This window comes from Physcomitrium patens, chromosome 7 (genome assembly GCF_059467195.1).
Source record: "Physcomitrium patens ecotype Gransden chromosome 7, ASM5946719v1, whole genome shotgun sequence".
NCBI lineage: Eukaryota > Viridiplantae > Streptophyta > Bryopsida > Funariales > Funariaceae > Physcomitrium > Physcomitrium patens.
In genome coordinates this window covers 16,072,396-16,085,086 of record NC_143416.1, presented here as the reverse complement: position 1 = coordinate 16,085,086, position 12,691 = coordinate 16,072,396, and the positions used below count along the sequence as shown (strand labels likewise).

Genomic DNA, 12,691 nt, shown 5'->3' with positions numbered 1-12,691 from the left:
AATACTTTCTTAAGATGGCTAATTTTTTGCAAATCATATGTTATATTATCGTGTTGAGATCAATATTATTCTAAATACAATTTTATTATTAAACAATGACCAATTAGTTGTGTATAATATAATTATTGCTATTGAAAATGATGCCAATTGTAATAAAAGATGATTTCTTATTGATGGTCTCATTGATAGAATAATAATTTTTACTTTCATTTTTTTTTTAATTTATTATAAGAAAAAAGAAAAATATGCCATAGATTTTGTCATTTAGGCATTGTAGTATTCCTATTCCTAAGTAGGAAAATAATTCATTCTATTTTATGATCTTATTTAATCTTAATATCCAAACAAACTACAACATCACAAAAGAATCAAATTGAAGAATATTGCTTAAAGTTGCTAAGATATTTATTTGAGATGAAACTCCAATGACCAATAAGGCAATCTTTAAAGGTATGGATAGATTGCTACGTGATATAATTGGTGATCATCAGCCAATTGGTGAAAAACTTTTTATGTTGAATAAGACTTTTGACAAATTTTGGTTGTTCTTTGTTATGGAAGTAGAACACAAATAATTAATGTGAATTTGAAACTTTCTTATTTATAACCATCTATACAAGAAATGCCACTTACAACTACTATGAAAATTTTCCAAGATAATGGATTAGAAGGAAAAGAAAATATATCCTTTGCAAAGTATTTGCTTTGCATTGGCAAAGTCTAAATCCAAATATATCATCAGATTACTTTCTAATGATATTAAATATACTGAAAATGTTGTTTACAGTGAAATATTCAAATGTTGATATATCCCTTAAGTGCAAGACAATAAAATCTTTACATTTGTTTTTTATCCAATGCAAAGCAAGGGCTCCAGCAATAATATATATTTCAACCATTTCACTTTTATCACATGTAATCTTTATTTAATTAATTTTTCATGTTTTTGTTTGTGTAAAATAGTTCAAGCTTAAATTATATGTATAAAATCAAAAATGAAAGAAAAAATTAACATTTGAAAAGTTTAAATATTTATATGAAATTGAAGAAATTACAGAAGTATATATATATATATCTATATATATAAACATATTACCTTAGGAGCATAGTAAATAAAAATAACCACTTCTTTGTCCTACAACGTTTTTTTTTTGTTTTTTTTTTGTTTTTTTGTTTATTTTTAAATGGAAATTTATAAGAATTATGAATCGAATTTTACAAGCAGATAATTAATAACGTTCAAAATTAAAATTATAATGGTCTGGTTGCAAATTGCTCATAAAAATCTCAGTCTATATGCATGTTTGAATATATATATATATATATATATATATATAAAGAATTAAAAGAAGGAGAAATACATAATAGAGTTGTATATGCTAAAAGGTATGTGAATATAATGTGTCGATTTTAATAATTTCTTGATTATAGCATAGTCAATTGTAATAATTATTCTAATAAATCAAAAGTGTTCTTAAAACTTGTTTATGCATTTATGATAATTTTTTTCTATTTTTGAGGTTTCTAAAGTTAATTTAAAATTGAAATTTGTGCACAAAAACAGTTGATATTTTTTTAGATAGATTATTATTATTATTATTATTTTATGAAAAAAAGGTGTAAGATATTCAAAACAGAGTTTATCACAGTCAAAGAGAAAAAAATATTAAAATGGTTCAAACGGTTTCCAGATTAGTAAAAGCTTGCTAAAATTTTCATTACATAGATTTACAATTGTGATTTTTTTTTTTTTTTTTTTTCAAGTATTAATAAGAAAAAATATAGCATTTCACAATAATTTACATCATCCTTCAAATCTTCCCTCACACACTGAACATCACATTCTTCATCTTATATCAATCATTCCTAAGCATGATCGAAGTGTAAAGTAATACTTACACTTACAAACACTATAAATATTAATAAAAAATTAAAAAAGAAAAGAAAAGATTATCTGTAACTTCAAATATTACCCTTAAATCAATAAGTTTACCCTCAATCAAAGATGTGAGACCAAAAGAATAAAAAAATTATTATCATAATTATAAGTATCAAGAGAATAAAATTGAGGAAGAATAAAGGAATCAAGATCTTGTATAAAAGATTCCATTGAATATCGTCGGGGTTCGTTCGCCAGTAAACGTTCGTTTGAGTTTCGTTCGTTCGTCGGGTCCGTCGCTGCTTCCGTCCCCTACGAGCTCTCCTTTTTATTATGCCCCACTGTGCCTCCTTCCATTACTCTCGTGGAGGTTCTCGTGTTGTTTCTCATTCTTCGACGCTGGATTTCTTGCTCTCGCCGAGTTCGCGTGGGATTCTTTCTCGATCATCATGTCGACTGCCGCGGCGTTCAATGGAGATGAGGTCGCTCCCTTCTTCGGCTTCATCGGAGCTGCAGCTGCCCTTGTCTTTTCATGTACGTTCCCTTTTTGCGGTGGATCTGTTGCCCAGAGCATTTGTTTGTCTTTGAGTGATTCATTATCAGGGTTTGGGTGTGTGGTTAGGTTTTTCTCCGCAGGAATGAGTTTTTGTTGATCTGATTATGGCAATTTTCCGTGTATTGCTTTGATTCTGCACTAATGTTGTGTGATGCTCTTTAAAAATTTGGAACAGCTGTGATGCCTATGGTCTTTCCTCGTGGCCACGTGTGTAGTCTGTTTTAGGATCTGTTTGTGGTGATCGAGTTTTTTTTTTTTTTTTTTTTTTTTTTTTCTTTCTGAATATTGAGTTCGAGCATCGCTTGATTTCTCGCACTGTAGCTGTTGAATACACAATCTCCGGATGCGATGAGAGGAATTAATGAACTATCCGTGTTAGGGCATTAGCATTTCATGAGTTTCATTCATGCGTAGTCTTTGCTGATGTGATTTTTGTCTTGTCGTGAAATATGTTTTGTCGAACATTTTATATTCACGTGAATTGAGTAGGGTGGAAGATTGTAGCAGATACATCGTTTCCCATCCATGGGTGGTGATCACATGTTTGACAGTTGTGTGAAATGCCACCACTGTGTCACTGTTGGGAAAGTGAGACGATGTGCAGTGAATCATTTTGTACAGTTGTGAAACCGCGTTCCTTGACTACGATGTTGTTGGCGCAGGCATGGGCGCTGCCTATGGAACGGCCAAAAGTGGAGTTGGAGTGGCATCTATGGGTGTCATGCGACCTGAGCTAGTGATGAAGTCCATCGTCCCAGTGGTCATGGCTGGAGTGTTGGGTATTTACGGGCTAATTATCGCCGTGATCATTAGTACCGGAATCAACCCTAAGTCGAAGCCCTACTACGTGTTCGACGGCTATGCTCACCTTTCATCTGGTTTGTCGTGCGGTCTAGCTGGTCTGTCCGCTGGCATGGCCATTGGTATTGTTGGAGATGCTGGGGTCAGGTAATAATTCAAGATCTGAGCACATCTATAAGAAATGTGTAACACATAGGTTGAATGGTGAATCTTGTCTCTTTTCTTCGATTCAAATTCAGAGCTGACTTTTGGATCATAACCTACCATTGGTAAATACATGCACGGGGGTTTGACCGGAGGGTTTATTTTTTTGTGCGCAGAGCCAATGCCCAGCAGCCGAAGCTTTTCGTGGGAATGATCTTGATTCTCATTTTCGCTGAGGCTCTTGCCTTATACGGGCTGATTGTGGGCATCATTTTGTCTTCCCGTGCAGGACAGTCCCGTGCTGATTAGACTCACAGCCACATCTTATTGGTCGAATAGTTGTGTCAATTGTTTCATGCCTTAGAGATTCAGAGTTCTACAGATTGGTGTCTCGTGTAACGTCTTTTTCAGCATCTGTTCAGATATTAGTAGCATGTCTTGTCTCCACTTTTTCTTTCTCTTTTTTTACTTCAAGAAATATAAAATATAAAATTTCAATAAATATTTCAAAAATTTCCAACTGTGGTCGAGTTTGAGTCAACCCAGACCTACTATTCTCTCTAGATTGTATCATTCTGTGAATTGTATCCGAAAGTGCCTTTCCTTAGGTGATTTGTGATGGCAGTTAGGATATGGTTACTGTACATGATTAGTCACATAAGCAAAGTCTGTGGGTGTTTCGTGCCAGCCGTCTGTTAACAATTACTAGCATCACTCACATAGTTTATTTAAATGATAGTGAGTTTTTCCATCTACGTTAGAAACATGAAATATCTTAGCAGAACAAAATGGAGATGATTTTTGGGTTGTTACATGATAATCTTCAAGTTTTTTTTACAACCGGGAATCATCCGGAAATTAAATTGGACGTTATCATAGAACCTACCTACCAAGTATGCAACTTTATGAATATCAAGCATACAACTTCGATGTGCGAAGTATCTGTCCATCAGTCAGAGAAGTTGGACGCTGCGGCAAACACGAAACCTGGCTTTGGTCATGAATCGTTGATGATAAGTAGGTGAATTTGCCTTGGCAGTGCAAGTAAGCTTAGTGCAATCTCTGATGTGTATTCACACATTAATGCCGGACATACATCAGAATATATACACACCGGCAATCTCTTCACCGTCTCCCCACATTCACCAGCCACATAGCCTTCTAGCTCCCCTCAAAGTCCACAGGCACAAAACAGCATTTCTCCTCGCAGGACTAGATCACAGCCGTGCCAGAACACAGCCATAACCACCAACAAGGTCACTTGCAATCTCGCACACCTCAGAATGTTGCCTCGTTTGCAATCAGTAGCTTCTCCCCAGTGAGCTATCTCCACACGTGCACACCTTGCGACTAAACCGCAACACGGGAATTCCACCCCGGCTCGTGCAGGCTCATTGTCTGCACACAGCAAAAAGCGACAACGCTATGTGGTCGCCCTACACACACCGCTTGAGCAGCGTCCAGCACCCGCGTAGCCTCCCCGCGTAGCCTCATGTACCACGTAGCATTCATCGACGCGTAGGATAGACTCCCTCTCGCTTGACATGGAATTTGGTAGCACAAGGTTCTGGTGGAAGAACCATCGACTAAACGCATCTCACAAGTCGCGAACGGATGAACATTGACCAAGCATATCGGATGTAGAAAATTCAGCGGTGAGAAGCAAATAATATGGTAAACATTGTTTCCGATACTCCAATGCGAATGCCTATTGTGCGTGATAAGACTTGCTCAGCAAAATCGACAGGTCCTTCCGGACCGCAAATGCTAACGGAGGCGAATATGACGCTGCCTCGTTGACTGTACCACTTGCGCGAGTCTCAGCTCACGCTGCTTGTCGGTTGCTGCGTAGGAGCCGAGAGCGTGTCCTGTGCGGTGAGTCCCATCACCCATTTCCCCACCTTGTCCTTTGTTGTTGTTAGAATTGCCGCTGTTCACTCCGCGGCAAGGATCCGTGAGTAGCGTTTCAGCTTATGGGCTGTGGGTTTTGGCGGGATTCAACATTTTTGAGGTTAGCATTCAAAGGTTTGCGTACCGGCAGAGAAGCCGCGCGCACGAGATTTTTTTTTTGGTGTGGATTGTGCCGATTTGGTTGCAATTTCTGTACAACGTGCAATGCGTGCGTGGTGTGTGTGTGTGTGTGTGTATATCATAAGGTACGCGGTGTTGAAACCCGGGGATCTTTGCAGTCTTGTGGATGTTTGGGGTGAAGTGAATGCTTCGTAGATTCGTACCTCACCACTCTCAAGGTGCTTCGAATTTGGAGTTTATCTGGGAGAGATTTAGTGTTCGTTTTCTGAGGGTGTTTCTCGAGGCTTGAGCAGATTTAGCAGAAGTGGACGGATTTCTTGCGGTGCAGGGATCTGAAATCTGTGTGTGAAAATTGAGACCTACCTGTATGTGTAGTAATTGATCAAGGCTGTTACCTTAGAGGGTACTTGAGTATTGTAATGCTTTACTTGCAAGGGTAATTTGCGAATGAAAGCAAATGAACTGTTCGATCGATCTTCCTTTGTGTCGTCCTTGCCATCTTGTCACTTAGTTGTGGTTGTTTGCTTCTCCGATCTTAGAATTTATCGGAAGTCAAGCACTAGATTGTAAGAATACCTCAGTGCTCACAAATCGATGAGAGTGTATTGAACAAACATACTCACCTACCTCCTCTTCCATTGAGCTTCATTTCGCACTCTGTTATCTCTGCGAATGCAAGGGCTTCTTCGGAGGTAACTTATTTTGTTTTGTTTTTGTTTTTCTTTTTTCTTTTTTGTGTGGTCTGTGCAGATTGGATCTTGGACTTTGAATCTCTGTTTCCGAATCACAGCTAGTAGATCACCACTATTCCACTGCTTAAGTTAATCCGTCGCAATGTGGAACCCATATGATGCGTATCTCAATCAGTCGTACAATGATCCGAAGCCCGATCATTATGCTTCATCAGCGGCTAATGCGGGTATGCCACAACCCACTCGGCCGGACCTAGGACACCCAGATCCAGCGCCAGCACTAGCGCCTTATCCCAATCCCCCCTACACAGGTTACGCTGCCCATTACCCTCCTCCTCCTCCCGAACCTGATGCATACTCTCCACACCCTTCTCTATCAAGTCCTCCCTCGGTTCACTATCATGAACCGCTTCCTTCACATCAGCACTATCCACCAGCTGCCAACAACTCGTGGCAAACCCCCAGCTATCCTCCTCAGAAGAAAGATAAGCCGAAGCGAGAGGAGGAGCGACATTCATATTCTGCTACGCCCAAGCGAGATGATAAGAATAGTTCCAGGTGATGGAAATACTTCTTAGGTTTTTTTCTTTTTCTTTTTTTGATGGTGTGAAGAGTTTTCTGTGCATTTTGTAGAGTTCAGAGACTAAAAGCTGCTGCATATTTTAGATATCGTGGTCATGCCCTGTGTGTATTAATTTATATTCTTACAGTGAAGTAAAATTTGCATGAAGTTTTGGCACCGTCTTCAATCAGTCATCACTATTAGGAATTTAACATTGTTTTCGTTTCGTGACAGTTCTGAAGAGGATCGGCGAATGATTACACAACTGAAGAAAATGAACGCAGAGCTCAATTCGGAACTGAATTCAGTACGTGAGTCGAGGAAGAAAACGATCGCTGAAAAAGATGCCATAGTTGAAAACCTACGAAAAGAGATCGATGCCTCCAGGAATCAAGCAGCTATTGACCGAAGGGAAGCTCTTGCAGCCGTTAAAAAAGAGATGGAGCAGAGGTTATCCTTGAAAGATCAAGAATACCTGCAGCTTCAGAACCGAGTTAAGAGAGATTCTGAATCTATTGAACAGAGGTTGTCTCTGAAGGAGCAGGAGCATCAAGACCTTCTTGCTCGAGTTCGGAGAGATGCTGAATCGCTTCAGAGACTATCTTTGAAGGAGAAAGAGAATCAAGAGCTCCTTGCCCGAGCTCGGAGGGATGCTGAAGCCCTTCAGAGGCTATCTTTGAAGGAGCAAGAGAACCAAGAACTCGTTGCTCGACTTCGGAAAGATGAGGAATCCACTCGAAAGAGGTTGGATGCTGTGCTGCAAGAGAACCAGGAACTCCTTGCTCGAGCTCGGAGAGATGCTGAATCGGCGCAGAGGCTAGATTTGAAGGATCAAGAGTACAAAGATCTTCTTGCCCGAGCACTGAGGGATGCTGAATCTCTTCAGAGGCTATCTTTGAAGGAGCAAGAGAATCAAGAGCTTCTTGCACGAGCTCGGAGAGATGCAGAATCCACTCAAAAGAGGTTGGATGCTGTTAAGCAAGAGAATGTAGAACTCCTTGCTCGATCTCGGAAAGATATGGAAGCCATTCAGCAGAGGCTGTCACTTAAAGAGGAAGAGAATTTGAATCTCCTTACTCAAACCGAAAAAGATGCTGAAGCCGTTTCACTGCTCAAACGTGATTTGGCACAAAAGCTGTCAGTAGCAGAGCAGGAAAAAGTCGAGCTACTCGACAGGATTGCCAAACTTAAATCAGGAAATGAGGGTGAACGTGCAAGTTTACTAGAAACCAATGCTGCCCAGGAGGCTAAGCTGGTGCATTTGAAGGAGGAGGCCAAACTGGTCAAACAGCTGCGGGTAGACGCTGAACTGCACAATGAAGAGCGCACGAAACTGAAAAACGAAATAGTGAAGCAAGACACAGAGTTAAAGAAATTGAGGGACGAGATAATCAAGCTGGTGGATCAGATGAAGCAGGCGGTTCGAGAGCGAGATAACTCCATCTTGACTGTCAGGCAACTTGAAGACGAGAAGCGTGACCTTGAGTTCAACTTGAAGGAGTTTAAGGGCAACAATGTTGGTATTGTGGTAAGTGTATTGTTTACTCTTGTAGTTGACGAGTGCCTATAATTATCTAGCATGCTGTCACATCTCCCTTCGACATGCCCTTGCAATCATTGGTGTCTTTAAACCCTTATGTATGTTCAGTAGTTGAGTCGTTACTTGAGTTGATGCAATCTCACCTAGGTCTTATTGGGGTGCAGGCCAACAGTTTGGAAAAGATCAATAACCTCAATCAGGAAAAGAAAAGGTTAATGAAACGGATCTCTGAATTAGAACGGGAGCTTCAAGAAAGTCAAGACTTGTGTGAACAAAGACGGTAAGCGTCATTGATACTGCTTTTTGAGTATGTAAAGAGAACGTCCAGTTTGCTACGTTCCGTTTGGGAATAATACGAGTTGCACAATCTGTCACATTTTCGTTTCTCGATAAATCGTCATTTTTTATATTTAAATTCTAGATTAAAATGACTTGATGCTTATTTTGCGGCATTGTACGTGTTTGTAGCTACTATGTGCTTCATTTAGGATCTGCTTTATCTAGCCAGGGTGTTCGAAAGTTTTGGTATTGTTGCTATCTCATTTGACGTTTGATAATTCTTGCAGGCTGACGATAAAGGATTATGAAGAAGAAGCACTTCCTACCTTGAATAATCAAATCAATTGGATGGTAGAATTGGATGATAAAGCTAAGGACAGGGAAGCAGCTTTGAGGGAGAAGATTGAAGAGTTGGATGATGAGCTCCAGAAGCGCATACGCGGTCTTGAGAGCTTGAAGCATCAGCTTCGTGAAGCCGAAGATCGTGAGAAAGATAACAGCTTTCGAATGGCTGGAGATATTCGACTAGCTGCAGAGGAGTCGGAAAAATTAAGGTTTGAGCTGGATCATCTGAAAGCTGATATTGAGTCGGAGAGAAAGAACTTAGGTCAGAAAATAGACCAGGTGGAAAGCGAGAAGAGGGAGTGTTTGGATCGCATTTTTGCGTTAGAGGCATCACTTCGTGATATCAAGGATGAATATGAACTCCAACAAGAAACTCTGGAAGCAGAGGTTTCTGATGGTCTCGCTCACAGGTACTTTTGCACCTCTGAAAAATCTGTTCTTATCGCCCCCATCCAACCTTTTCTCCCTCCATTGCATTGTTTTTAAATTACTATCTTTAACATGCTTACTTGTACCAAGCAGAGAGAAGATCGAGCAGCTGGAACAGCGTTTGAGGGAGTCTGAAGCAAAGATGCTCGAAATGGAAGACAGGATGAAGGATTTGAATGGGGACATAGAGAAGTACAAGACAAATATTACACAGTCGGAAGAGCAAGTTTCATCTCTACTGTATGTTAAGGGTACTCTTGAAGCCCAAATTGTGGATTTCGAGTCTAAGAAGTCTGAAACAGAACTATTGGTCAAGACATTAAACGAGGAAGTAGAGAAGCACAAGACGGAGACCGAGACGTACAAGCCGAATATTGAAAAGCTGGAAGAGCAAATCTTAGCATTAACGTCTGTCAAGAGTGCCCTTGAAGCCCAGGTTGCAGAGTCGAAAGCCAAGGAGACTGAATTGCAAGAAATTCTGAAGGTAACTAGTGAGGAGATTGAGAATCACAAGTTGGAGATTGAGACACTCACATTGAGTAAGAAAAAGCTGGAGGAGCAAGTTGCGGCGTTAACGTCTATGAAAAGTGCCCTTGAAGTCGTGGTTCGTGATGCTGAGGCGAATGAGAATGATATGGAGCGGAAAATGCATGCTGCAGAAGCCGAGCTGCAGGCGTTGAAGGAGGATATTAAGGAAAACGGTGAGGATGTGGAGACCTCACTCAGGTCGAATATTGAGAAGCTGGAACAGCAAGTTGCGGCGTTAACGTCTTTCAAAAGTTCCCTTGAAGACACGGTTCGTGATGCTGAGGCGAATGAGAATGATTTGAAGCAGAAAATTCATGCTGCAGAAGCGGAGCTGCAGGCTTTGAAGGAGGACAGTAAGAAGAACGGAGAGAATATTGAGACCACACTCAGGTCGAGTATTGAGATGCTGGAAGGAGAAGTTGCCACGCTAAAATCTGCCAAAAGTATTCTTGAAGATCAGCTGGCGCAGTCTGAGGCAGAGAGGACCAAAGCTGAATGTGAGCTGCAGGCTTTAAAGGAGGACAAGGATAAGCTCGACCAGGAAATGCAGATAGCTTCTAGAGGGGACGTAGAGTTGGGTGTGCAAAACACTGAGCTGGAGGGAAAATTGATAGAACCTGAGAAACAGAACTCGCATATGTCAGAGGAAATGGCAGTAATGGAAGAGCATGTGAAGAGCTTAACTTTGGAGAGGGATGCCTTAATCACTTCGATTGCTACTTTAGAAGATGCTCTCAAAGACAATGACATTGAGTTGATGAATAAAAGGAGACTCGAAAGGGAGGTCAAGGGACTACGAAGTGATCTGAGCAAGGAAATTGCCAAGAGAGAGCAACTGGATGAGGATATTCTTCAGTTACAAGAGGATATTGTTTCTCTCAAAAATCAGCTGCGTGTTGCGGCTGACAGGGTTGAAGAGCTTGAACATGAGCGTAATGACTGGGAGAAGAGGACTGAGGATTCTCTGAATGACATGAAGGCCGTGGATCAACGGATCAAGGCACTGGAAGAACAACGCAATGAAGCAGAGGAGAGAATGGCAGCATATTTGAGTGACAAGCAGGCTGCAACGGCTAGAGCAAGTGAATTGGGCATAGAGCTTTTGGAAAAGGAGACCGAGTTTAAAGAGTACATGAATACGAAAGAGAAAGAGATTTTAGAGTTGAATGATCAATTTATGCAAGTGAATATTAAGTACTGTGGCATTGTAGCTGAAAATGACGATCTTCAACAGCAGATCAGAAGTCTCCGGAAGTAGCTTCTTAACACACACATATATATATATATATATATATATATATTCATTTCCAACCCATTTTGGAAGCTGGGCTTTTCATATCAGAGAAGTATTAAATTTCCATCTGGTTCTCTCGCGTATGATAAGTTGGGTGTCAATAACAAGACTGTTAGCTCTTTGTGTTAGGTTTAGAGTTTGGCATACTTAAGGTTCAAATCTTTGTATTGTGCTTTTACCTGGTATTGTTCTCATTGTAGTTTCCAGAGTTTATGGTTCATTTTAGTATTCGGAATTTAGAAATTTAGCATTGCCATCAGTAATGGCATCTTAAGCATATGATAAATGAATCCTAAGAAGCGACATTAGTTTAGAAATCATTTCACATCTTAGAAACTTATCATCTTGTAAACTGGTGCTCTACTGTATCATGTGACCTGCTCTGAATTGATAACTTTTTTCCATCATTAGTGTGGCATTCATGTGCAGTATTTCCTTCTACAATACTTTATATTTATGTGCATGTCCTTCATATTTATATTAAGAACTAATTAAATGTATCAATAAAAGCACTGCAATTGATTTCTAATATGCAACATAAATACGCCATAGAAAGATCCATGAGTAGTAAGTTGGAGCACAGCATTTTTACAAAATTGACATTTAAGAGATTGTAGCATTGAATGTAAAACAATGTCTTTACTCATACAAAATAAAATGAATTGTAACAGAGCACAAAAGAAATAAATGAAATGTAATCACGAAAAGCTAACATAAACATCGATTCACAAAACATGTTTAAGTAAACCTACGATTGTTAATTTGTAGTTTTTACAACAGATAATTCTAAAAATATTTGTTAGTTAAAATTTTAATGTAGATTTAAAACTCAACAACTTAAAAGACATCAATTTTTAATTAACCTTTACAACAATTAACATAGTGAACAGAAATCTTAAAAAAAATGAGATGAGCCCTGTATGACTTTTTAATATATTAAAATTAAAATAATTATTTCAAAATCGGATAGGAATCAATTTCTTTTTATGTTTTTAAGAAATAATTTTAATTGAATTTTTAGAATAATTCCAACATAAAATGAGATTGGTATCATTTCTAATTTTTAAGAACTTTAATAAAAATTCATCATTCAATTCTTATATTTTAATTTATTACATAAAAAAACCTTAAATAATTCTTATCAATGGTAATAATACATTTTATCATACATTCATGATAGATCTATGTTATTTTACATTTAAGTTTTATTTGGCATATATACATGACTGAGCCAAGATATTTGAGTTGCATATCTGATATTTTTTTTGTATATTTCAATCTGGCTATGTTCAATCCCCTCTTGTTCTTCAATATGTATATGAAGATCAAACCTAAGAAAGAAAAAAAAAATATATATATATATATATATATATATATATATGAATGTTGTTACCAAACAAACATTTATAAACTTTATAAGAACTAAGCAGTTTTCGATAATAAATGAATGTTTTATACATATGTATATATTAAAAATAAATTCTTAAAGAAAGATTTTTTTAAATTCAAAATTTACCATAACTTTATATACTTGAATACTAAAATTTACAAATATATATATATATATATATATATATATTTTCTACATTTTTTCAACTAATAATAAAAAAA

At 38.4% G+C, this 12,691-nt stretch overlaps 2 protein-coding genes across 4 annotated transcripts; both read left to right on the top strand.

Moving 5' to 3' along the window:
- The first annotated feature begins 2,246 nt into the window (after positions 1 to 2,246).
- LOC112284254 (V-type proton ATPase 16 kDa proteolipid subunit) lies at positions 2,247 to 3,900 on the top strand. Its single transcript, XM_024523919.3, has 3 exons — positions 2,247 to 2,413; positions 3,098 to 3,383; positions 3,557 to 3,900. The coding sequence occupies exons 1-3, from the start codon at positions 2,329 to 2,331 to the stop codon at positions 3,687 to 3,689; spliced, it is 504 nt and encodes a 167-aa protein (XP_024379687.1). The 5' UTR covers positions 2,247 to 2,328; the 3' UTR covers positions 3,690 to 3,900.
- A 1,188-nt stretch (positions 3,901 to 5,088) lies between these two features.
- Positions 5,089 to 11,487, top strand: LOC112284252 (uncharacterized). 3 transcript variants are annotated; one of them, XM_024523913.3, is made up of 6 exons: positions 5,089 to 5,255; positions 6,162 to 6,661; positions 6,900 to 8,193; positions 8,370 to 8,485; positions 8,772 to 9,239; positions 9,352 to 11,487. In XM_024523913.3, exons 2-6 carry the CDS (start codon positions 6,246 to 6,248, stop codon positions 11,042 to 11,044), a joined length of 3,987 nt encoding a protein of 1,328 aa, XP_024379681.1. In that variant the 5' UTR covers positions 5,089 to 5,255; positions 6,162 to 6,245; the 3' UTR covers positions 11,045 to 11,487. The 3 variants fall into 3 exon arrangements, with proteins under 3 accessions (XP_024379681.1, XP_024379682.1, XP_024379680.1); XM_024523914.3 differs by lacking the exon at positions 5,089 to 5,255 and adding an exon at positions 5,271 to 5,391; XM_024523912.3 differs by lacking the exon at positions 5,089 to 5,255 and adding an exon at positions 5,386 to 5,536.
- The last annotated feature ends 1,204 nt before the right edge of the window (positions 11,488 to 12,691 follow it).